The following is a 25,926-nucleotide window of genomic DNA, read 5'->3' as shown; positions in this document are numbered from 1 at the left end:
AGTTTCTTAACCTTTATCTGAATACCTTGTCTGCTATAGCTTTGGAAGACGTACTGTAAAGGATTTTCAAAAGGAATAGTGATATATAGATGATGTTCTGCTCTTTAAAATTTGTAACTGTGTCCACAAGTGGTGTAGTTGAGTGTGACTTGAATGTTCTTGTTTTGTATAAGAGCAGTATTCTTAATATGGCAACATTTTTTCAGTCTTTTGGGCATTCCTGATTAATGTCATTTGTTACCTTTTGATTTGCCAGCTCATCAGAATACTTGACAGAATTCTTTTTTTCCAAATCTTAATTTCTATTTTCCATATAAAAGTAAAAGTTTTTTTCTTTATTAGTTAATATTATTTGTACTTTATCACCTTTAAAGTCCTTTACCAATGAAGTCCTCTTTGTCAGCAGGATTAGATCAGACAACTGGCCACTCCAGCAGCATATGCATAATTCTTATGGTTTAGTTAAATTCCTTTTTGTTTAATATCATATTTCTTATGTTTTCATATGAATGACTTTTACTGTAAACAACTTTACAACAATAAGAAGCAGTATACTAGCAGATTGTACTGGAATTTAATAATTAATGTAAATTACAGTAGAAATGTTAGGGCTGTTACTTTACCATAGCAATCCCCACAGTGAATTCTCTCTCAGTTCAGACAATCTCCTGATATGTGTAACTCATTACTCTTTTGTGAACTCAAACAAGCCTTCTGACCTCAACAATTATTCGGTTTATTCCAGATAATTTAACTCTTCTCTTAGCTAATTTTATTCTGTAATGGTTTACTTGCATTTTATATTTTGCCCTCTCATGGACTCTCACGCCCTCTGTCGATTGAACTTTTTTTTGAAGTAGGAAGTCCCAATATTTCTACTCATTAAGTACCAGGCTACTGTTTTATCTATGACATCCTAGTTTATAGTCCAGGATCAGTTTTGCCATTTCATTTTTTTACTTAGTCAGACAGCATCAGAAACAATATAGCGAGTGCTAAGTGTTACCTTATGTATTGCTTTTATTGAAATGCATCTGGTATGTCAATGGAATTTTGTACTCTGCTGTAACTGCTTTGTTTGGGGTATGTCTGTGTTAACATTCAGGTCATGTATATGAAGTGATATCATAAGAAAACTTCATTTGATGAAAGCTTCTCAGGGGTTGAGGGTTTTTGCTAGTCATGGTCCATTCATGGCTACTCTTCTCCCAGTGGTCATGTCAGCAGCATACAGCATTAGTTCTAAAGTGAATACTTGGTTTATCTTTACTGAGGGGTATTCCTCAGGAGCATCCAGCTGTTTTTTAAATATTCATTTTTTCTCTAGTTAAGCTGGGAATTAATATGTTTAATATGTGCCTTCTAGTAGTGTGTGAACAAGGATTTTAATTTCTTCTTGTTTATTTCCTCTATGTCTTACAAGTTTAGAGTTTAGAGATATCTACGTGTTCAGAAGATTGACCAGTTTTCTTTGTTCTCCTTCCAGCAATCATATTATTTATCTTAGAGCCTCCTCCCGGTTTTTGGTCATTTTTCCCTGTCACTGTAGATGAGTTTGATGGAGTTTGATGCCACCTCCCTGCTGATTCTTATTGAAAACTGCTTTCCTGAGTAATTCTTCTTTATACAAGATGGACCTACCTTTGTTCAGTTGTCCTCTGTGCCAGAACACCACCTTGTGGAAAAGGAAAGCAGAACTTTATCTTGCTTGATTAGGCTTGAAAAGACCTGAACCTCCAGATCCTTCTCTCTTACTTTTGTGTTTTTCAGTTACCTTTGAGAAGCCCTGGGTAATATTTGCCATTGCTGTTTCTGCCCTTATGAATTACCTTCATGGAATAAAAATCAGAAGGCTAAAAGAACCGCAGCACCTTTAGTAGAAGTAGTGAAATAGTAAAAGAGCTTAAAAAGTGTGTTTATTTAATTTGTTTACATTTATTGTTACATTAGGGAGATTTTACTGCTTTAATTAAAAGTTACTAGGGTTTCCTATAATGAACCTAAATTTGCAGCTATTTATAGTTGAGAGAAAATGTTTCCATATAGAAATTTGGCATTCAATGTCTGAAGCTAAATGGTTTGGTTTTCCTTTTTCTATTTCTTTTAAAAATACTCTTTGGCTGCATTCTGTTTTGAGGGAGGCAATTTTTTTTTTTTTTTTTTGTGGTTTTATGTGCTTTTTGTGCTCCCTTGGCAAGGTTTGATACATGGAAAAAAATTTCCAGGCTCTTAGTCTTTTATGTCAGCTATTTCCTTTCTGATATTTAAAACATGATACTTTGGTGGTCATTACTTTTTAACAGAGACCCTGTATTATTCAATAAGCATTTGCCCCTAAGTATTTGCCATTACTGCTTTTCATATATTGTTAGATAAAAAATAGTTCATATAGTTCAATTTAGTAAATATTTTTCCTGGAACAAGATTGTATACCTGACATGTTTAAATTGGTACTTGTGTATTTCTGCAAAGTTCACCATTTCTCATTCATTTAAAATGTAGAAACTGGTTTTCATTTTTCTATTTATTTCTATTTTCTAATTATTATCTGTAGGGCATTTAATGCCATTCTTAAGGGTATTGAAATTCTCTAAGTTGGTCTTGTTGGTTCAAAAAACATTCCTTTTACCCAAGGGTGTGGTGTGCATTAGAAATGCTCCAGTTAGAGTCTGGGGAAATGAGTCCTTCAGTTTATGAAGCCCAAGTCCTGGCTGAGGTCTGATGTCATCCAGGTAGTAAACAGAGAAGTGTTTAAACTCTGCCTAAGTTCTTACAGACTTCAGTGTGTTTTGTGCATTTGAAGCTTGACTAGTGAGTGCAGATGGCATTGAGCCTGGCACAGAACGTGACTTGTGGCTCAGGCGATTTCTTCAGATGTTATTTAAGTAATGTCTAGATATTCTGCAAGTGTGGCACTGTGATCAGAAAACTTCCTAGAAAGTTGGGGTTTCCTTTTTCTTCCAAACAACTTCGTCAAGCACATATTTCTTTCTCTCTTGGAAGAAGTCCAAACAGCTAGTTACCAAATATTCATTCACAGGACAGGTGAGATTCCTTTATTCTTTGTATTCAACTTGGGCCGCAGCATAGAAAAATGCTAGTCAGTTCAGCAGAAGATGGTACACATACTCTTACAGTCTCCAATTTGTTTCTGAGCTCTATCCAGCAGCAATGGACTGTAAAATGTATAAATAGAATACAGGGACCTGAACCTAAGTATTCTGCATGTCTTTGACTTCCTTGTTATCTGAGCTTCAGCAATGCAGCACAAGAGAAATTATTAGTTATGCTGGTGAGAAGGATAATCAGAACAGAATTTGTGAGATGAATAAGAAACTGGCTGAGGAGGAAATAGGAGATAATTTGGAAAGCAGATTTATTAGACTGGAAAAACATTGCTGGTGGAGTTACTCCATGTTTTTTTAAAACATTCTTCTATAGGACTATTCTAATTTTTTTTTTTGAGATAATATATGTTTGTACTAAAATAAGGTAAGGATGTTAGTCCAAAAAATTTCACAAGAAAGTATCAAGGTGGTAATATCTGCTGATAACAGAAGCACATGAGACATTTTCAGTACAGCATTGGATACCACACAGGAGGAGCTCAGTAACATTGAAGATACGAGTGATCAGTGTACCATAAATAAAATTAGATGAAATATAATGCAAAACAAGACTCTTCTGGACTCATAGCCAAGAAGTTTGCTCTAAACTGTTGGTTCATCAGCTTGAAGGAGTGTACAGATTTGTCTATAGTACTGCCTTGAGTTTCCAGTATGTGGGAGTCATTCCCTATGTGGCTCTCAGTGTTGTTCTCACTCTGTGACCAGTGAATTCAAGTTTAGCCTGACTAGTGAACAGGAAGGCTATAGAGAAAATCAGGGGCTGAGAGACCTGGACTATGGTTCAAAGACACTGTATATCTAATATCACAGACAGAAAATAAAACCTAATACTTGAATGCCTTTTTGCAATATCCCCTCCAAACTTGTGACCCCTATGAACTCCAAGGGCTGCGGACATCACCTGATGTAGCTGTGTGAAGTGTTCTGAAAAGACAAGTACAGCTCTTGATTTCCACAAACTTTTGCCACAGTAGACACTAAATAGGATTTACAAGATTTGGCCTAGAAAATGAACACTTTTGCTCACAAAGTTTTATGGACATTTTTCATGCTCTAAATTATGCTTTGGTTCACGTAATCTATTTTAGCTCTCCTTTTATTTTCCAGTCACAGCTTCACTCATAGCACAGCTGTGGCATTTGTCTTGCAACAAGAAGGATCTGATAATCATGAAATAACCCAGATTTATGCCTGTAGTGCTGAAGCGGTGCCATATTTGTGAAAATAACTTAAGAGGAACAATATGCGGCAGATGTGAAGGTTTTACCTTCACATTTAAGTAGGTTTATACTGTCAGTCAGTGAGTGTGGGCTTAGCAGAGTCTGACAGAGTTTCAACTTACCAGATGTTCCATGTGATCAAATAGATGCTATACAGCTGTTTCCCATTCTTTTTACCAGGCTCAGATAAATATACAGTAAATGGTCTGAAATATATTTATTGTATTTTAGCAAGTCCTGCAGAGAACTGCCCACAGGCACCAAGAATGCAGGGAGAAACCAAGGGTGCTCATAGGCATGCTCATTTTCCATTACGGAGAAGAAATTAGCAGCTGTTTGGCTGAAACAACCCTGATGATACTAGTCAGGGAGGAATAAAATATGGGGTTTTCCTTTGGTTGTGGATGTTGTGAGATTAGTGGCTGTATTTATGGACCGTCTCTGGTCTGGAGGAGCTGTTACTCCCCCTGTGCTGACAGTGTCACCCTTTCAGGGGTGTTAAACTCCTAGGAGACATGGTGGGTTCAGTGGAGCAGCTGTCCTGCAGGTAGTTTTTGCTAATCCCAGCTCAGGCTTTTAACACTGGAATGGAGAACTGGATTGGCTGCTGTCCTCAGTGCAATACAGAAGACAGGGTATTTCCAGAGCTCCTGGCAAGGCCACCCATGTCTCTCCTCTCCACTCCTGAGCATGGACAGCATGCTCCAAATTAGCCATGGGGTATGTTTTTAAGGGCACACAGCTTTTGGGGTTCAGTCCAGCCAACTGCTCTGAACTGTTCCAGGACTTATAGGCCCAGGGTACATTAACTTCCGCACCTGCCAACTTGATTCAATCACAGAGCAGCTAAATAATAAAAAAGGAAGTTTCATTTCCCTTCACTTGCTCTCCTGTTCTCATTTCTCCTTCCTTCCCCTCCAGTTTCCCATGTTCTCCTTGGTCCTTTGACCTTACTGCTGCCGTCCTTTCCTCCTGTCCCCATCAGCCTCCTGCCTTTCCACAGCTGCTGTTACACCTGAAAAATTCTTCTTCCTGTCTACTGGAGGCTTTCCTTGTTCTCCTTTAAGTCCTTTTTTAAAACCTTCAGCATCAGTCAGAGAAATAGCTTTCATTTTTCATCAATAATCTCTTCAACATTTCTTGACTGCTATGTTATTTTCAAATTTATAGCCAAGTCTTGCAAATGTTTACAGAGAAGTACCTTTTATGTGAAATTGAGAACATTCAGTTATAAGTTTGGAGGACTGGATTGTTCATTGGAAAGATTTTTGAAATGGAAATATTTCTCACTGTAAAACTCAATGTTCATTTATGGTTCTATATACATTTTTAATAAACTTTTGTGACCACAGAGGAGCAGTGGAATATTCACTAACTTCTGTTTTTTACTTTTATTCCTTAGGTCAAGGTGTGGAACATGTTCTCACAGATTTTTGAATGTACTGAGCAAACTTAATGTTGGCAATATGACTTTATACTCAGAATCATATGAAAGGACAAGTGCAAGCTGTACCTTTTGATCTTGGTGACTTTAATTATTTTATTTTTCAGTATTGATTTTTATTTCAGGAACCTCAAGCATCTGGACTGCCTGAGTACATAAAGATTGTAGAAGTTGGGCCAAGGGATGGATTACAAAATGAAAAGGTAACTTTTCTCTTTTGGTTATTGTGTGTGCTTTGACGTGGGTGTTAGTGTTACTTTCATTGTGTAGAATATATACATCCTGCTAATTATGTTTCTTTCATTTTGTACTATTAATTATATCGATTTTTATATTGATAACTTTCCTTTATATTAGAATGAAAATGTATTGCTATTTACCCAGCTTTTATATCATATAATTTCTTTCTGTACCTGGCTAACTAGCCTTTCTGTTACTTAATGTTTCTTTTTACTGTGATTTGTCTTGTCAGTCAATAACATTCTGTTGTGACATAATTGGTTAACACTGAAACACTGGCTATCTTTGTAACTTGTGTTTCTGCTTCAAGTGTTCATGTAGAAGGAAAAGTAAAATAGGTTTTGTCATGCTTCCTGCTGAAGAGATGCGGGAAAAAAGTATTACTCTTTTGATAGCATTATTGCCTGAAGGGTGGTAGGAAAGCATGGAAGAAGATTGGAAGAGGTTATAGGGTACATGTATAGAAACAGTCATCTATTTCCACAAACAGGAGGATAAGCTCACATACAGTATTGTTACTAATACCAGAGATCTTAGTGGTTTTAGCAGAATAGAGTTACTCTGCCTCAGCTGTGGAGCTTTTTTCCTCCCATTTTTCGCTGGTTGCACTGTTAGTATTTCCTTTGTCGATTCTTGCTAGTTTGGTGTTTGGTTAATAACAAATAATGAGGCCAGATCTATAACCAGTTACACAGAAGTGCTTCCTTTTGTGATGGACAGAAAATGAAGATCAGGTATACTGCCTAATACCTTCTTTATACCTTCCTTATACTTCCTACTGTCAGGAGACAATAGAATTATGGTAAAATGTCCAAGTGTAGTTTATTATTTTTAAAAAGGTATTTATTATGTACAGGGAACTTTTAATTTGCAAAAGCTTCTTATGTATGAAATACTTTGCTAAAGTATGTCTCCATATCTATAGGTGATAGTCCCAACTGACATAAAAATTGAGTTAGTCAACCAGCTTTCCAAAACAGGCCTGCCTGCAATAGAAGTTACCAGTTTTGTTTCATCCAAGTGGGTGCCTCAGGTATGTAAAATCAACTCCATTCAGAACTATTTCAATTTAAATGCCATTTCATTTATTTATGTAACATTCAGTTGTGAAAAAAGATTCGGGATGGCAACACATCACTAAAATAATTTGATGTTGTTCTTATTTTCTACTCTTCTAAGAGTCATTGATGTAAAAAAGAAAATTAGTATATGTTATTTTCTTTTTTTCTAAATGAAATGTAATTTTCCACATTTGGAAATGTGTTTGGAAGATCTAAATTTGGGACTTCAGTATATATAATAGTAGTTGGGCACATTACTTATTTTGCAGTTCTAGCATTCAATCAGCAACTGCACTTAAATTTTGATGAATCATGATAATTTGCTTATTATTTTTCCAGAATTAATTTTTACATTTGGTAGAATTCAGTAGAAACCTAGCCTGTCTGGAATTGGCAGCAAAACTGCATTGGCATTAGACTGCCACGTTTCCATTTGAGATTTAACACTGCAAAATCAAGCCTTGTCCTGAAATTTATTATTTAGCTCCTGTTTGTGCAAATTAATTATCTCCTGAAAATAAGGAAATAAGTCAATACTTGTATATATAATTTAAACATTTTCTCAAGAAACTGCAAGAATTTAAACTAATCTTCAAGAAATTCAAGAACTTGTTTGCACAGAGGCATTTGAATACGTTATATTTGACAAGAAGCATACAAGTTATTTACAAATCGAACAAGAAGTTAATTAATTTGAGAAAATACTTCAGTTTTAACAATGTCTATTGCATGTTGGACATCTGACAAAATATAGATAAAGTTGTGAGTTTTAAACTGAGGATACATCCTGGATCTGGACTGTATTCTAGACTTTTCTCTGAGAAAAACATTATACAGCCATCTTTATTAATGAGTTAGCAAAGCATATTGTACAACACTCTGAGGGACTCCTTTGCTTTATTTCTGTGTTCTCAGGGTCACCAGGGAAGACTCTAGAAGGATAATAGGAAAGGTGCAAAAAATGCAGAATTTCAGTGCAGGGTCAATAATATCTTGTCTATTAAAAGGGAATAGGTTAAATTTTTCTTACTGCCATCACACTTTGTCAGTTACTGCAACAGAGAATAATGTAGTTTTTTGAATGTTAGAAGAAAAAGTCTAAAGCATAGGTGTATTTCTTCCTTTTTTGTTTAATTGTTTCCTTTTCCTATGAGCCATTACAAGTACCAAATTAAGCACAGGTTTGTCAGTTTAGAAAAAATGACCAATTCCTTCTTATCTCAAATTCGTGTCTGAATACTTTAATGGCTTAATTAGGGGTTTTTTTTTACAGATAAGATTGTGTTAGTTTGACAGAGAGTGCAGTCTTGACTTTGTCTTTTCTTTGCTCCTTCTTTTTTTCATAGGTCATAGGAATAGAATTTACAGTTATATTTAGATCGCTCATTCACTTATTTCTTGTTTTAGTATTTTAAATTTTTTAAGGTTTCCCATCCACTGTTGTTTTTGGCAAAGATTTTTTTTAACTGAAAAATCTAAAAGAAAAAGTTCCACCGTAGCAAGGTGCCATATAAAACAGGATCCCACACCTATAACATAGATAGCCAAAAATTATAAATATCTACTATTAGGAAGCTTATTTTTAAAGAAATTGAGGAAAGAAATATTTTATTACAATTTAAAATCTTATAGCATGCAATATGTGCAAAGATGGGATTTTACTTACAGGAAAAATAACAATGGGACAGATTTAATACATATAATATTATTTGGATCTGGCAGGTTTATACTGGTTGAAAAAGTGTCATTTTGTTTTTCCAGTATATTTTAAGACAGGCTATAGTTTTGGAGAGTGAATTTAGTTCCAGAAATTGCCATAAAATTTATCATTTGGTTTCAGACATTCTTTTTTGCCCTGAGAAATGTAGCTACTTATATTAAATTGAGAAATGAAAAATTGTTCTTAAAAAACTAAGGTGTTAATAGAGGTTTTTTGTAAGGTTATCAGACCAATTTAGTTTCTTTTAGATACATGGTGGGCTTATATTTGAAGAGGAATACATGGATTTTTCTGATATTTTTAATCCATTCATTTTCATAGAAGGAAGCCAGTGACAGGAACATTCCAGGTCACAGGTAGTATTCTCAGTTAATAATGTGGTATAATTTAATGCCATGTATTTAGAATTGTGGTACTGCATAGCTGTCAATAAGGTATCTGCTGAAAGTAAGGAGTAATGAAAGCTCTGTAGTTCATATATCTTTTCACTTAGTACTTCTCAAAATAATTTTCACCAGTGTGGAAAGAAACAGAAACCCACCTTAATAGTGCTTGCTTGAGAGATTTGCTTTTATGAGAGCTCATTTAAAATGCATTTATAATGTACTATTCTTTTTTAAAAACTCAGAATCTTTAAGACATTAAATAAGAGGATGTTTTATTAATTGCATTGGTTTCAGGTGTGTATAAATAATACAAATTATTTATATCTTTAGATGGCAGATCATGAAGAAGTAATGAGGGGCATTGAGCGGCATCCTGGAGTCCAATATCCCGTTCTCACTCCTAATCTTCAAGGTTTTCATTCTGCTGTAAGTGCCTTCATAGGAGTCCACATTTACCTCTTTTATGTTTCAGACACTTTCAGTTTAGTACCAGAAACTAGCTTTTTAATGTTAGAAGTAAGTTTTTTTTTCACTGAAAACTCTAAATTTTCTTTATGAAAAATAGAGAAATTCACAGAGTGATGTTAAGCTCATATTTTAGTGGAGGCATTGACCAGGAACTTTGTAAGTTCCTTTAAATGATGCTTGTATATAAAGGGCAAGGCAGTTCTTTCTCTTCAACTTGTTGGCCCTAGAAAAGTTTCTGAAGAGTGTCTTGGTGGAAAATACAGAAGAAGGATGAGAAAAGACTCATTTAAATGAAAAAGCTTTATAGCAATTCTGGATTTAATTTTGGTTGGGTTTGAAAGTTTAAATTGTTTCAGTTTTTCCAAAATAGTCAAAATTGTAGACTTGAAGTGTGTAAAAGTGAGAAAATGGAGTAGTTTGGTCATCTTAAAATATAGACACTGTTATTCAAATCTTTACACTTTACTTGTTTTTTGAAAATTTTTAAGGCTTCTGCTTTTGCCTTACGTAGGACAAGCTGTATTTGGAGAGCATACTGCTGGGTGGACATCTGTAGTCTAGTCTATCATAATTTCTATACTGAAATACCTGTTAAAAGAGAATGCTGTATGTAGTTGACTTAACTATCAACAGTCAGATTATAGTGCTACAACTTTGTCTCAATGGTAACTTGTATAAGTTTAATTAATTATACTTTGTACGGTATTTAGTGATATAATGAAGGGAAAATGAAACAATAGTTGTAGATTACTCCTGCATTCTTCCTTGCAGGAATAATCTGAAAGAGTATTTGTCCCTGTAAGGCTGCTGAATTTTAGACATTATCCTGGAGAGGCAAAGAATAAATTCAAAAGCTCCATACTTTTTCATTGAACAAGAGTATTATTCTGACTGGAGAATGAGAGTTAGTTCACTATTCTCTGAAGCTTAAATATTTTTTTCTATCAGCTGGCTTTCAGCCTTCTAGTTTGCCTCATGTTAGTTGATTTACTGAGGCACTGAAATTGATTTACTGAGGTACTGAATACAAGCTCAGGCCCATTGCCCCTAGCATGAAGTCACCACATTTACACATTTTCTAGACTGGTGTTTGCTCTTAGACTTCTCTCAGGAGACTCTCATGTACACATTTTCCATATTATCCTTAGCGATTGTGACACCAAGACCAGTGGCTCCCTTGATCCTGGAGCTGGCTCTAACAAGAAAATCCCTATTGGTTATTGTTGCTGCTCTAGGCATATGCACACAGAGAGCTTTCCCAAGCATGAGAATGACTTCCTGGAATTCAGGAGGAGCAGACAATGGGAGAGTTATTGTGTGATCTTTGCCTTTTTTGAAAATATGAATATAGGTATCAATCATTGTTTGTATAGCTGGTTCGTGTGATTTCTTACATCTTATTACCTTTATAATTCATCAGTTTAGAAATATGTTTAACTAACTGTTAAGAAGAGGCAGAAAATACTCCATAGCGAATTATCTCAAAATTTGATTCAATCTGTCTGTATGCTATAGCTTAAAAAAATTGGAATTAAAGTCAGATTTTGAATATGGATGACAAACTTAATGTACTTTAAAGTTTTAGAATGTTGTACAGAATTAAATGCCTAATCTAATACTTCAATGTAGTGTTATGACTCTGTTTTCTTGAAATGTGTTTTTAGATTGCTGCAGGAGCTACAGAAGTCTCAGTATTCGGCGCAGCATCTGAATCTTTTAGCAAAATGAATATTAATTGTTCAATTGAAGAAAGCATAGAAAGGTTTGAAGAAGTCGTTAAATCTGCAAGGAATATGAATATTCCAGTGCGTGGGTAAATATACAGATTGTAAAGTAATACAGAGTTACTGGAGCTGTTGTTATAGGGGTTATTTGGTACCAGCAGAAAAGTTTATTACAAAATTTTTACACTGTAGATGAATTGTAATTATAGTCTTTACTGTGATTTTTATTTTTAAGATTGAATATATTTAGTTATTTTTGAATTTTTAGCTACTGATACTGACTCTTTTGCTGTGGAAATTAAAAAATAAAAGCTGTGTTTATGAGATTTTATTATACAAATTAGTTTTTACTGTCGCAGATGACAGAATAAAATTTCTTCTGTGCTGTTGAGAATTCATAATGCTGGCATCTTAAAAAAATGCCCTACAAATTTATATTTTATTGTAGAATTCATAATATATCACTTCATGCATTGTAGCATCAAGGTATGAAAGTGAGAAAACAAATTTACTCCAAAGAAAAAACTTACTCTCTGCATAAGTTATCCTGAAAACCTAGGCATTGAAATTTTTGTCTCTAGTGCATGAAACTCTAGACTTGTCCAGAATTTATTATTTCACATAGAATATCCTGAATGGTACTTTTGAACAGTATCAATTTTTATTTCCATTTTATTTTCTATCACAGGTAAGAACTACTTACACAAGATTATTTGTGAAGGTCCTTGAATGCAGAAGGGCTCACATACTCAGCAGTGAGATTCCTTGAGGATTACTAGTAGTGTAAACTACATCATGCTCAGAAAATACCTGGACTTGAAAATAGGTAGAAGTAGATGAGACTAAGTACTTGAAAATCAGTCAGGGAATAAATGCTGGTTTCTCTCTTTGCTCCAGAAATAGTGATGAGGTAATGTTACTGCACCCTTTTTTTCACAACAGTGTGATTGTTTGGGCATCTGCCTTAAAAAAAGGGAAATCTGACTTCTAGTTATACCTTTGCCCCAGAGGATCACAGAACAGCAGTATGGTTTAGATTGAGAGAGAACTCTGGAGATCATCTTGTCCAACCCAAGGATTTGTGCATGATGGTTGGCCAAAAACTCAGCCTAAGCCAGCAGTGTGTGCTCAGAGCCCTGAAAGGCAGGGCTCTGTGTTCTGGGCTGCATCCAAAGCAGCATGGCCAGCAGGGCAAGAGAGGAGATTCTGCCCCTCTGCTCTGATGAGGTGCCACCTAGAGTGCTGCACTGAGTTTTGGCTACCCAGCATAAGAAGGACAAGGTGGAACTTTTGGAGCAACTCCAGCAGAGGGCCTGGAGCATGGTACTTTTAAGGTCAGGCTGAGAAAGTTTACTCTGTTCAGCCTGGAGAAGAGGTGGTTTTGTGGAGACCTCATAGCAACTTTCCAGTATCTGAAGGGGGCTGCAGGGAAGCCTGAGAGGGACTCTCTGTCAGGAATTGTGATGGCAGGACAAGGGGAAAAAGCTTTAAGATGAAGTAGGTTTCAGTTAGATACTAGGAAGACATTCTTTACTGTGAGGGTGGTGAGGCACTAGCACAGGTTGCCCAGAGGAGTTGTGGATGTTCTATCCCTGGTGGTGTAGGCCAGATTGGATGGAGCTCTGAGCAACCTGATCTGTTGGAAGGATGTGTCCCTGCCCATTTCAGAGGTGTTAGAACTAGGTGATCTTTAAGGTCTCTTTCAACCCAAACCATACTGTGCATCCATATTTTCACGCACAACTCAGAGCAAATCAAGGATAGCTCATAATTGCTTGGGTTCTTTTTTCTTAGCCTAGGTGTATTTCAGGAGGAAAATCACCAAATAGAGAAATAAGGACATTGGTTGTATTAGGAAATTATGACTTGTACCAGGGTTTAAATAATTTTTCCAGTTGCTAATCTGCCAGTAGAGTCATGATTTGCCTCCTTGAGCAACTTCTTGTACAAGAGGTCTGTTATTTAAAAACTCTCTGCCACCATTGTTTGTCACATTTTTTCTAAAACTAAATTTTGAGCTGAGACCGTAATTAGCAATTTGAATTCTCCAGGAGGATTAAAATCAAGGATGCCTGAACTTTAGGTCCCAGACTGGTGTAGTTAAAGCAATAGGCAGTCAATTCAGCAAGTGTATAGCAACAAACCTTATCCACTTGTGAACATTTTTACACTAAACTTCTGTTTTCTGTTTTTTTTCAGATATCGTAGGCATGTCAGGAGATATTTTCTTTTTAATATTCCTGCATTTAACAAATAAAATTCAACTAAATGGTACAATATAGGCAACCAGCTGTCCAAGAAATCCTCAAAGCCTATGTATTGTTGAAGTGTTGGATAGTTAAGGAGGATGTCAGAAAAGGGACTTCCCAACTTGTCCATAAGTTGTAAATTGTAGGTGATGAAGAAGTCTCTGTGGTATACTATAGACTTATTTTCTGTTTAAAATATGACTTTGTCTTCTGTGCACTAGTTTTCACATGTTTAAAAAAGTGCCAGCCTGGTGCTTCCCCCCCCCTCCCCCTCCCGATTATGTCTATTGCATTTGTAACATACGGGAACCAATTACTCTGGCACTGATACACTGACATGATTGAAGTAACAGTTCCCATGACAAGATTCTGCAACATTCCCATACATTTGTTATCTACTATCTGACAAACCATGTGGTTTTTATTTTTCTTCACACAGAAGAAGGAAAAAAAAACAAAACAAAACAAAACAAACAAACAAACAAACAAACAAAAGAACAAAAACCAAAAAAAAAAAACAAAACAGAAAAGAGAGAGAAAGAAGCAAGAGACAGAAAATGGTAAAACAGAAGAACAGCATAGGAAAAAAAAATATGAAAACAAAGCAAACAGATAAAAGGGAGGAATATCAAGAACCAGGTAGTGAAACAAACAGCAGTACAGAGAGGAAGAGAAAGGAGATAATTGAACTCAGGGAAAATACAATCAGATTATATTTTGAAAGTACTTTGCGTATCCAGTGCAATATGCAAACAGAAGATGAAATTCATACAGTACATGCAGGAAAATTTTATTGAGTCTGACATGCCAGGTGCAGTATGTTACTGAACACCAACAGCGAACTGCTTAATATCAGATATGCTACAAAGTGAGCAGATTCAAAGTTGTGGATGAAAATCATGTAAGTGCACTCCAGCTACAGCTTTCTTTTTGAGAGCCAGACACAGTTAAGGGATAAGGGGTTTTACCTTGGTAGTTAATAAGGATCCTTATGGTACACCATTTTGCCAAGGTGGAAGGTGCCAAAATGCACACACGCAATAGATTACATATACAATTTTATAGACCTTACAAATAAGCATATCTAACAAGGATGGCCCAATGGGAGGCCTGGATGAATGGTGTGAGATGCCCCCATCCATGGAATTCCCCTCTGGATGGGTCAAATCTCCAGTTTACAGGATGTATTCTAGAGAGGACCTTGGTTTCCCAAGATAGAGGAGAGCTTTAGGATGTTTGGTCTCCTGGGCTAACAGAATATGCTGAGGAATATGCTAAGTTATGAGATGTAAAGAATTACAAGTATGCATGCTAAGAATTCTGAGGATACATAAAAATGGTATAAAACATATATTTATAAAAAGGCAAAAAGTCATCTTGGCATCAGTGGGATTGTATTGAAGTAAAGGATTCAAATAGAGAGGATATGTATATTGAAGAGGAACTACTTTTATATGAATGGTATGTGTATCTTTATCACATTATATTAGTTTGAGAATTAATTTATCCAGTAAAAAACAAAAGTGAGGCACAAGAGATAAAAAGATGGACTAATGTTACACAAATCAAAAAGTTTAAGAGAGAGATGCTGGTACTTATTCAGGGGTCATCTAATATAACTCAATAATAAAGTAGCCGATCTGCTAAAAACCTGCTGAGAATCTAAATTTAAGAATATGGAACCTTTTTTTATAACAAAAAATCTTTTCTGAGGCAATAAATCTCAGTATCCACTGAACATACATTTCAGTATATGAAAATACTGGAAAGAAGGTTTTGAACACCATAAGTTAGAAGATAAAACAGAACTGGTTAACCCCATACATTTGGATTTTGATTGCTTTTAAAAAATCCATCCTGGGAAGATTTTAAGGAATGAAAATAGTAATTAATGAGAAATAATATAGTACTGTGGATCAGATTCTAGAGAAATATGTTGTAAAGAGAATAATTGCAAAGTATTGTGGTGCTTTGACTTGTGTCCCTCCATGTTCATATGCATTCAGGTGCAGTCCTCATGGGCTGTGGAGTTACAAGAGTCTATGGGAAGCATTGAGACAGAATGACTGCTCAGAAATAATAATCAAAAACGATTGTTTTGTGTCCATATACTTCACTACTTTCTTTAAAGTTCTGGTGTGTTTTCTTGAGTAGAATTCTGAAGGCCAGAAAAAAAATAGTGGAAGCCTGAATATGGAAATAGAGGATCCACAAGGACTTCTTTTTTTAGTGGTAGATCTCCCAGCAGTTAAAAAAGGTCTAGAAGGTGAACTTAAAACTTTTAATTAGTTAAGAGATGAAAAAATGCTCTTAAAGAAGAAGCATCAATTTTGAATGCCAAATCCAGGAAGCAAATAAATCTATTTACATTTCAGATGCTTTTGAGGGGGGAGGTTTTGGGAGCAGTCTGTCATCTCAGAGTTAATTCTGGAAAACTAAACTATGATTTTCTCTGGTATAAAAGCCTGCACTACTGTAGGGAATTCATTAGTACTTGAGAGAAAGTAGTTCATTAGTTCCCAAATATTGCAGTACATTGGGAAGACTTCTGGAGTTTTTCATTGTATTTAATGAGATAAAACACTGGGTTTCTCTTCCTCAATGAAAAAAAATGAAAACATAATCAGAAAGCAAAACTTAAACTGAGATTTCACAGAAGTATTCAGTGCAATCCAGATGACTTTTCCCTGGAAATAAAACAATCAAAGAAGAATTAGCTAATAAAGTCTGTGACTTATGATCCCGTATTTAGCTGCTGCTAAAGAAGCTGCTTTTAGTGACTGATACAATAAATGGCATTTTGTATTCTGATTCCACACAATTCTTTTTAAATGATGAAACAGTCAAATGTTTGTGGCAAGGTTTTTTTTGATATTCAGTATTTTGGATAGGTTCTCATGGTTTGACTGATTGTTACCTAGCTAAAGAAGATGCAGCTTTTTTGTTGTGTGGCTATTACTTACTGACAATAATTATATATTTTTTCACTATTGTTGTTACATGCGGCACATCTGAGCATGACTACACAACAAGCCTGAGCTTGTCATCCTAAGTTTTCTAGTAGTTACTAGAGGGGATTAGGCAACTTTCCTGCTGTGATTTACTGTATGTGCTTTTTAAAAGTACCTGCCAAAAGATAAGATGAAACTCTCTCCGGATGATCCATCCTTTTGGCTGCAGAGGAGTTTAGGTGCACCCAGTGTTGGTCATTCTGTAGGTGACCTGTCTAAGGCTAGGCTGTGCATGACTATCACTGATATCAGAAGTAAAAACAAATTACTCCCATCCTACCTCTGCATAGGCAAAAGATTAGGGTCTTATAATTCATGTAAATTATAAGAGATAGAAGAAATGTATTAATAGGCTTTGTGCTGCAAAGTATCACAAAATGAAGCTGTTGACTGTAGCTACTACAGAGAAATATTTTTACTCTCTGGACTTAGTTTTTAATCACTCTTTTAAACATCGGCTGATTTAAAGAACCATAGCCAAAACCTGCAGTCCTTCCTCAAGCAAGCTTCCCGGACTACACATTTTAAATTCTAATATAAATTTTGTAGGCTAAATATTTTGCTAGAATTACTAAAGTAATAAAAATAATAATATGCATAATCTGTATTTGTGTTCATTTCAATACAGAGATTGTTTCCTTTCTAAAGCGCTATTATCATTTAAAGCGTTATTTATTTGCAGGAAATGGATAATTTAGTGCCTTGCCCTAACTCCTTATTTGAGCAGTTGTAAAATACTTCCAAAAATAATTTTAAGGGGTTCAAATTGTATTTCCTATTTTTACTGGCAATTTACAATTTATGTAGTGAGCATAAATCATTTGCAATCCTTGAATCTTATGAAAAATGTACTCAAACAGTTGAAACTAAACCTTAAGCTTTTGCATGTCTTACTGTTACTACAGCTGCACTAACATTGACTCCATCATCATCCAGAAAATTTATGTTGTCAGCTGTCACATTTAAAATCTGTAGCACAGTCCAGTTTTCTAAATGTTTACTAAACCAGTTCAAATATTTATGAAGAACTGAAATGTTGCATATGGTCTTAGAAGTTAGACCATTTATTAGCATCATAAAGGACCGGGATTCTCTTGGTTTTTGTCTGGGGCTTTGGGTTAGTTTGGGAGTTTTTTAGTACATGCATAAAAAATTTATAATAACATCTGGGACACACTCTGTGAAGACACTGTGCCAGATCAGTTATGAACTGCGTGGTCTGCTAATTACTGTTATGTGTGTTTTACATGTAAAGTGACACAAAGTAGTGCTGGTTTTAAATTTGCACCTTGCAATGGATTATTCAAGTACTATTAAAAATATCACGACTTATTTAGTGGTTAAAAATTAAGTCTTAACAGCCAGGATTGATAAAAAATGGTGGGAAATAGTAATTGGAAGTAGTCACTTGGATTGTCCTTTAAGTTGTGTATCATGAATGTACATACGAAGAAAATTTTAAGTAAATTCTGAATAAGCTGGTTTCTTCCAAGTTAATGTATTCCATTAAGCTAGATTCTTCTGAGTTAATCTATTCCAAAATTTAAAAAGACAGAGGAATGAATTGCAATTAGCACAATAGAATGGTAAACCAGTAAGGACTGGTATTTTTCTCTCTTTTTCAAAAATGATGCTTTGGGTCCTTTGACCATGACATGAAATCAGACTATCTCCCTCTGACACATCCAATATATAGGACTGCCTTGCTCCGAATAAAAAATGAAGTGGGGCTATAAGCCTGAAAGTTCATAATTTTTTTCCACTACTAAAAAAATACTTCTCCATGGTCAGCAATTAAAAACTGTATTTATGTCCCAAATCTGAAAAATTTTCATGTGACAAGCCCTGTTAAGGCCATTTGTTCAAATGTGAATGTGTATGCAAATGTTTAGAGGTTCAGTGTTAAAAGAACAGATGGAAATTATTGCTGTAGAATACTTCTAGAGGCATTTCCTTACAAAGCTACTGCTTCATAAATAAAACACATGCAATCACACATTAATTCAGAACTGCTCTATGTAATTCCTTTGTTTTTGTCCTGTGCCTTTTGAGAATGATTTGTGTGGTGCAGTTCACAGTACATAAAGGCATTTTGAAATGTATCACTATTTGGCTTACATCTGTGTTTGTAGAGAATTCAAATACTAGTTGATATACTTGAAATATAGCAATATTTTTTCCATGACAAATAGGTAGCAAACAAAATATACTGTGTATTATTATTATTATTATTATTATTATTATTATTATTATTATCACCTTTTATGTTATGCTCCAATAAAGCTTACAGGTTGCAACATACATAATTCCTTGTTGATTATAGGAGATAATTATTGGTTCACTTTGATGCTAATACACATTAAACAAAATCTAATCAAGACTTAAAGAATTGATTTTAGTTATCTTTGTCTTGTGCTAATGATACCTAGATTTCTTTTGGAAAAAAGTTTTGGAAGAATAAATTGTTTTTATTTCAATGTATTTGTGACAATTAGTTTTAGAAGCTAATAGTTAAGCCTGTTTTGTTTATAAAGACACATCCTGATTGTCTAAAACTTCTGATTATCAAGATAATCGGATTTTTATAATTCAGTTCAGCAATGTTCTTTTTTTCTTCTTTTATTGGAGTCCATCCTAAGTAGCTTAAATTGAGGTATTTGGATGGCCTTACAGTAAGTAAACCTTTTAGATGTAATTAGAAATACCATAGGATAAACTCAACAATTCAGTTTTACACAAATACATACAGTTCAAAGCTGTGTGTGTCTTAAAAATACAGACAGAAATTCAGAATTCATATTTTCTGGTATTCTGGAATACTTAGGGCTCAAATACATGGTTTTTCCACATTGCTTTAGATTGTCCTTTTTAAAGTTTGTAGTTTGTAGTTTGGCATAGTCCCAATTATTTTGAGATTATTGTTATTTATATTATTATTACTTTTCTAGATAGTAATACTAGTGCGAAGCCTTCATGTCACTATCAGTGAGCCTATATATTTGGAGTTATGGAAACAACAAAATGTAGATGAGCATTTAATAGACTTGGAAGAAACACATTTTTGTATGTGAATGGTAAGCAAATCTACAGGGTTACGGCAGCATTACGCCAGCTGGAATCAGTGCCCAGGAGAAGTTTAAGAAGCCAGGTTGCTGGGATATGGGGACTTAGTGAATTTCTCTGTGCTGGGAACAGGTTAAGAAAAGGATCTTGGAGCCATTGTACTGACTCTATCATTCTGGGTGATTGCACTATGTGATTGCAAGATTTTCCTGAGGAATAAATTTATACCAACTTTCACCCATTGCTTTTCTACCTGCAGAGAGAAAATATCGATAGCAGGCCAGAAGAGCTGCTTTAAAAAACAAAAAAGGGATCCCTGTGGGAAGTAAAAATTATCCCTGTGTCTTCTCAAAGGGTAGCATTAATCATATGTGAAAATTATAATTAGTATGAAATTATAAGGTAACAATGTGATGTGTTTGCTAGAATGTTACTGATAGCTCAGTAGGTAACTTGAGAGAGTTATTGAACGTTAAATGGTCAAGTGGCCCTTCATTATTTTAACAGTTTAGTTATATTTTTTGAGAAGTAACTATTTTCTAGAACATAGTTCACAATTTAACAGAGTTTTTTTGGCATTTAAAAATATTAAATGTAGTATTCACTGAGAAAAGGATACATATTACTTGTAACTGGGCACTAAATACATGAAAAGATTGTTTCTTTTTTCTCTAAATACATGAAGAGATTGTTTCTTTTTTTGTTTGGTGGATGGGGAGGGAGGGTGTTTGGGGTTTTTTTTGGTTGTTGTTTAAATCATATGTGGAAAAATGATCCTGGCCTTATTTACACATTTTGGACTTGGCTTGGAGAATCTGTTTCTGGAAGAATCTTCTTTCTCTCTCTTCTCTTCTTTGGGTTTTCTTTCTCCCTGCAGTAATGATTCCCTGTTTTTAACAAATGGTTTTCTTTGCAAAGAGACAGAATAGATCAACCTTAATATTATGAATTTGCCAAATGATAGACATGTACATTTTAGCGCAAACATCCAATAAAAATAAATACATCTGCAGTGAACATGGTGAATTATATGCAAACTTACACTATAATAATAAACAGGAAACAGCAGCATCTGAGTCTGCAACTGGCTTCTCAGGAGGCTTCATGCTTCCAGCTGTGGTAGCAGCTGTGGGTCTGACTCTGAGACTCCTGTTGAAGTAAGCTGACAAAGGGATTGCAACATGGAGTTCAGTTTCTGCTTGGATTCATTTTCGTTTTAACACACTTTGGTTAAGAAATTTTTGCTCATTTACCCTGTTTGTGGTTTTATATCCTTCACTTCACAGGCACTGGGCTGATGTGATTATCGCCATTCCTAGTGACCTTGATCAAGGGGACCTTGTACTGTCTATACCATTTGTGGAACATTGAAATTTGGTTCTGGCATACTGGAAGAAATTGAAAACTCTCTTCCACTTCCTTCTCCCTCCCCATCCCCAGAGGCTGTTCAGCATTTTTGTGCAAAATACTGCACAGTAAAGTTGTGGGGTTTTTTGTTTTTCTTTTATATGCATAGGAAACTATTTTGTAGAAGACTGAATGATATTCATCTGCAGTGAAATCCACAGACAGATCAGAGGCTGGGTAAACTCTGACAGATGAAACAAGTAGAAAACTTCTTTTTATCACTTTTTCTTAAAGGGAAGGATTTTGATTTCTTAAACCTGAGTGAGCAAAACAGCATATACCTTTGTGTTGCTAAAGCAGCTGTATCAGTGTGTTCACTTGCAAGTCCTTCTTTCCATCTCTGGCTTCATGGGCTGTTTTCTTTTTTTGTGTGCTGAAGATGTAGTTAAGCTATGTCTGGCCTTGATTCAGCAAAGATTTAAGCACATACTTAGAATTAAACACTTCCATTGCAGATTCCACTTTGTGAACTCCCAGATATTTGCTTCTGCTCTCATACTGTGGAGTGTCTCTGGTGAATATTCTGAGATGAGGACAATTTTTTTCATTGTGGGATTTTTTTTCCCAGTCCTGCTATCTTTTTAGAAAACAGCTGTATTCTCCAACTTAATTGAATTCACAAATTAAATCCCAGTTGCCTCTGTAATTTATTGCTCAAACTCTTTTCTTTGCTTAGCTGCTTTTCTTCATGTAGGATCTTGCTTTTTCTCCTAAGAAATATAGATACCATATCCTCTTCCTTCTGTCCTTTTTCCTCCACTGTCAGAGCAGCAGAAGTTTCTTATCTACTTTCCATCTGTACCCCCTCCACTTGCCCCAGTGATCCCATGTTCTGTTCTTCTTCTTATTTCTTCCCTCCCTTATTCTCTTTCTTAACCTCTCACTGTCCTCTGGCTCTTTTCCACTTGCAATATAAGCAAGCATTTGCCTCTTAAAAATTGCACCTTTGACCCTACTTGGTTCTTCATATCATATCTCATCACCTATCTCTTCTTCATTCCTAAGCTCATTGAAGGCGCTGTTTATAATTACTGTCTGGAGACCCTCTTCCGTGAGTCTCTCCTATGACTCCTACACTTTGGCTTCTGTTCCTTGCTTGCGACTGTAACAACTCTCAGCAAACTCCCTGATGACAAGATCTCGGAAACAGTAGTCTATCCTCATTCTTCTTGATTTGTCAGTAGTGTTTGCTGCAGTTGACCACACTATTCCTTTAACTTGTGTCTTCTGTTGCTCTCTGTGGCTCTGTCTTGGTAATTTTCTTCTTTCCAAGCAATTCTGCAAAATGTCGTTCAAAATAGTTTCCCATGTTGAAGTCACGTGGGTGGAGGTCTTGGGGCTCTGATTTAGTTGTATTCTCTTGTGATTTTAATGCCCTATGGGTTCTTTCATGCCCAAAAGTAAAAGAAAAGTGTAACAGCCAAGTTTATCTGTAGATAACAGATCTACCTTTGTATTGAAACCTATTTTTACTTGATGAGTTGGAATAAAAAGTAGAGACGTGATAACATTAGATTTGAAAGCTAAATACTTAAAGTGCAGCTATCCACTGGAAAAAACACACATCCCCTTAATGGTTTGGAAACACACAAATGCAATTACAAAGCATCCCAGTCAGCACAGCTTAATTCTAGCTATCTTGGCAAATACTCAGGCCAGACACAGAATTATCTTTGCTCTTTCACACAGACATTCATGTTTTCCCCATTCACGTTAGGCTCTCTCCACCCCCACTAGCAGTACTCAGTGCTTGCCTACGTATGTTCCAGCTTGCATGTAGTTTTCTGCAACTGACTCAAATTATGTCTCATTTTCTATCAGAATATAGGGAGACCTTTTAAAAAAGAATTCCACAGGGCTTCGTCTTAGGCCATGTGTTCTTCAACATCTTCATAAATGACTTGGACACAGGACTGGAAGGGATACTAAGCGAGTTTGCAAATTATACAAAACTGTGAGGAGCTGTCAACTCCCTCTAAAGCAGGGAGGCCCTGCAGAGAGACATTGACAGATCAGAGAGCTGGGCACTCACCAACCATATGAAGGGAATGTGCCAGATTCTGCACCTGAGATGGGGCAACCTTGGATGTATGGACAGACTGGGGAATGAGATGCTGAAAAGTAGTTCCACAGAAAGGGATCTGAGGGTTCTGCTCAATGGCAAATTGAATATGAGTGAGCAGTACCCTGGCAGCCAGGGGGGCCAACCCTGTCCTGAAGGTATCAGGGACAGCATGGCCAGCCAGGCAGGGGAGGGGATTGTCCCTCTCTGGCATGGCCTCACTTTCAGTATTGTGTGCAGTTTTGGGTTCCACAATGTGAGAAAGATATTTGTGAGCATTCAAAGAAGAGAAACAAAGATGTTGAAGGGCCTGGAGGGGAAGGTGTATGAGGAGCTGCTGAGGTCACTTGGTCTGTTCAGACTTGAGAAGGGGAGACTGAAGGGAGACCTCACTGCAGTTACAACTTCCTCATGAGGGGAAGAGGAGGGGCAGACAGTGATCTATTGTCTGTGGTGACCCGTGACAGGACCCAAGGGAATGGCCTGAAGTTGTGCCAGGGGAGGTTTAGGTTGGATATTAGAAAAAGGTTTTTCACCCAGGGGGTGCTCAGGCACTGAACAGGCTCCCCAGGGCAGTGGTCACAGCACCAGCCTGACAGAATTTGAGAAGCATTTGGACAGTGCTCTCAGGCACATGGTGTGACTCTTGGGAATGGTCCTATGCGGGTCCAGGACCTGGACTCAGTGATCTTTGTGAGTCACTTCCAGCTCATCTTATTTTGTGATTTTGTCCGCTATTTTATATCCTCTATTAAAAATGTTTATCCTGCTATGTGTCTGGAGTGCACTTTACTCTTTTATAGATGCATTTCAAGTATTTCGCTTTCAAATCTACTGTTACCACCACATCTCTACTTTTTTTTCCAACTCATTAAGTGAAAATGTTAGATAAAATTCTGCCAAGCTCATTCTTGATGAACTCTATTGAAAATTTGTTTCTTCATTCTCCATAGAACTTTGTTGTCTCTCTGGTAAGAAGTTCTTTTCCTGTCAAATTCTTTCAGTAATCCCTATTTTCTCCAGTTTAATATTGAATATCAGATGCCCAGATAGATTATATCTACCATATTTTCCTTGTTTAAAATGTCAGTCTAGTCTCAATGGTGTAAGTATGCAGAGAGTTCATAATCTCAAACAGATTTGTGTATTGTAGTAGGCAGATTCCTCAGGTCACCACATACTTTCATACCCCAGCAGGCCCAGCTGAATTATGTGAGCTCAGGCAAGTTTCTGCTCTCTGGTGTGAACCACAGGGAATATTCTGTTGTTCTGTAGATGCCTTTTGGCCTGCTTTTACTTTTGTTTGCCCTACTCCATTCCAGATGTAGTTCATGCCACATTATCACTACCAAATAAATGTCTTCTTGATCTGACATATGCAGCCATTAGGAACCTGTAAAGATATGTAAGTAAAGGGAACACATGCACATACGTACTATATGTTTTGCATTTACTTAGAATTTGCGACTGTTCTTAATCACTTTGTACAAAGTCCTGTGGCTGATATTGAAAATAATTTCAGTAGGTGTATGCAGTCACTAGCTCTAGGCACTGTAGTATTATGTAAAAAAGCAGTCCTTTGGGTCTGAAATTCTTCATGCTTAGTTTCATTTGAAAAACTGTATGTATAAAAGAAATTAAAGAAATTGTCCTGAATTGATTTTCAGTTATGTTCACTGAAAATCAGGACAGTGTTTTACTGTGTTAACAGTAGCTACATTTTTATCTTAAATTTACATCCTTATTAAATCTACATCTTTATTAATGTAGATATGAAAATCCAGAATTTTGGAATTTAAACAGTGACATCTAAATTGGGGCTGATAGTTAATGAATTCTGTGGCCAAGTTTCAAAAACCTGGTTTCCATAATGCCATATAGATAATTGAAATCATGCCTAGTAGGCATCTGGATTACAATTATGAGCAGGATGTAATAGGCCAAACCACTTTTGAGGAAACAAAATTCATTTCCATTTCTTTGTCAAAGCTAATCAAGCTCTTTTTAGATTTAAGGTTTGCTTCATTTTTACTGTTACTTCTAGTGAGCCAGCACCATGCCTTCATATAAGGGATGGAATTTGCTCTATGCATTAAAATATGGACTTTTTTTCACAATTTATTTTGCCTGTTACTGATTCTAATTTCACATTCTATCAAGCAGTTTCTCCTTCAACTGCAAAGAAACAATACATCCTTTACCCCATGGACCTTGACTACGTAAAAACTGGCATCTGTTCAATCCCTTTTGCATTATACAGTGTATAATTTTACATTATTTTCTTCAGTGTTGAGCGAAAGAGAATGATGGGAGATCGATGAAGGCTCTTGTTCTCCTATTAAGCAGTTGAGCAACCTCCCATTGGGACTGGGGCTCTGCAGGCCTCTGAATCTGTTGTAAATCCTTTTACAGTCACTCTTGTGATTTTGACTGGATGTTTCTGGTTGGTTTAGTTATATTCCTGATCTATTTAAGATAAACAATTAGAAGCTTAATTAGAATTTCATGGCTCTTAATTGTTGTTAAGAAGAGGAAATTTTAACTGAATTCTATGCTAATAGAGCATTAGGGCTGAACAATGGAAGTTTGGTTGTGGCTTTCAGTTTTTGTTCTTCATGGAGCCAATAGCTGCTGAAGGACACAGTTTGGCTTCTCAGTTTCTTCTTGTCCCAAGGCATACCTAAATTACAGCTTGCAGTGGAGCTATAATACTTCTGGGGCACTGAGACAGAAATGCCAGTAC

General features: G+C 35.9%; 1 protein-coding gene across 1 annotated transcript in view; it reads left to right on the top strand.

Annotated features, from left to right (window-relative positions):
* Positions 1–25,926, top strand: part of HMGCLL1 (3-hydroxy-3-methylglutaryl-CoA lyase like 1) — a 75,851-nt gene that overhangs the window by 16,776 nt on the left and 33,149 nt on the right. The window contains 4 exon segments of the mRNA XM_066314955.1: positions 5,918–5,995; positions 6,958–7,065; positions 9,530–9,625; positions 11,332–11,480. Coding sequence (XP_066171052.1) covers positions 5,918–5,995; positions 6,958–7,065; positions 9,530–9,625; positions 11,332–11,480 — 431 coding nt within the window.

Source organism: Sylvia atricapilla, chromosome 3 (genome assembly GCF_009819655.1).
Source record: "Sylvia atricapilla isolate bSylAtr1 chromosome 3, bSylAtr1.pri, whole genome shotgun sequence".
NCBI classification, from domain to species: Eukaryota; Metazoa; Chordata; class Aves; order Passeriformes; family Sylviidae; genus Sylvia; species Sylvia atricapilla.
The sequence above is the reverse complement of the archived record's forward strand: the minus strand, read 5'-3'. Positions and strand labels throughout refer to the sequence as shown.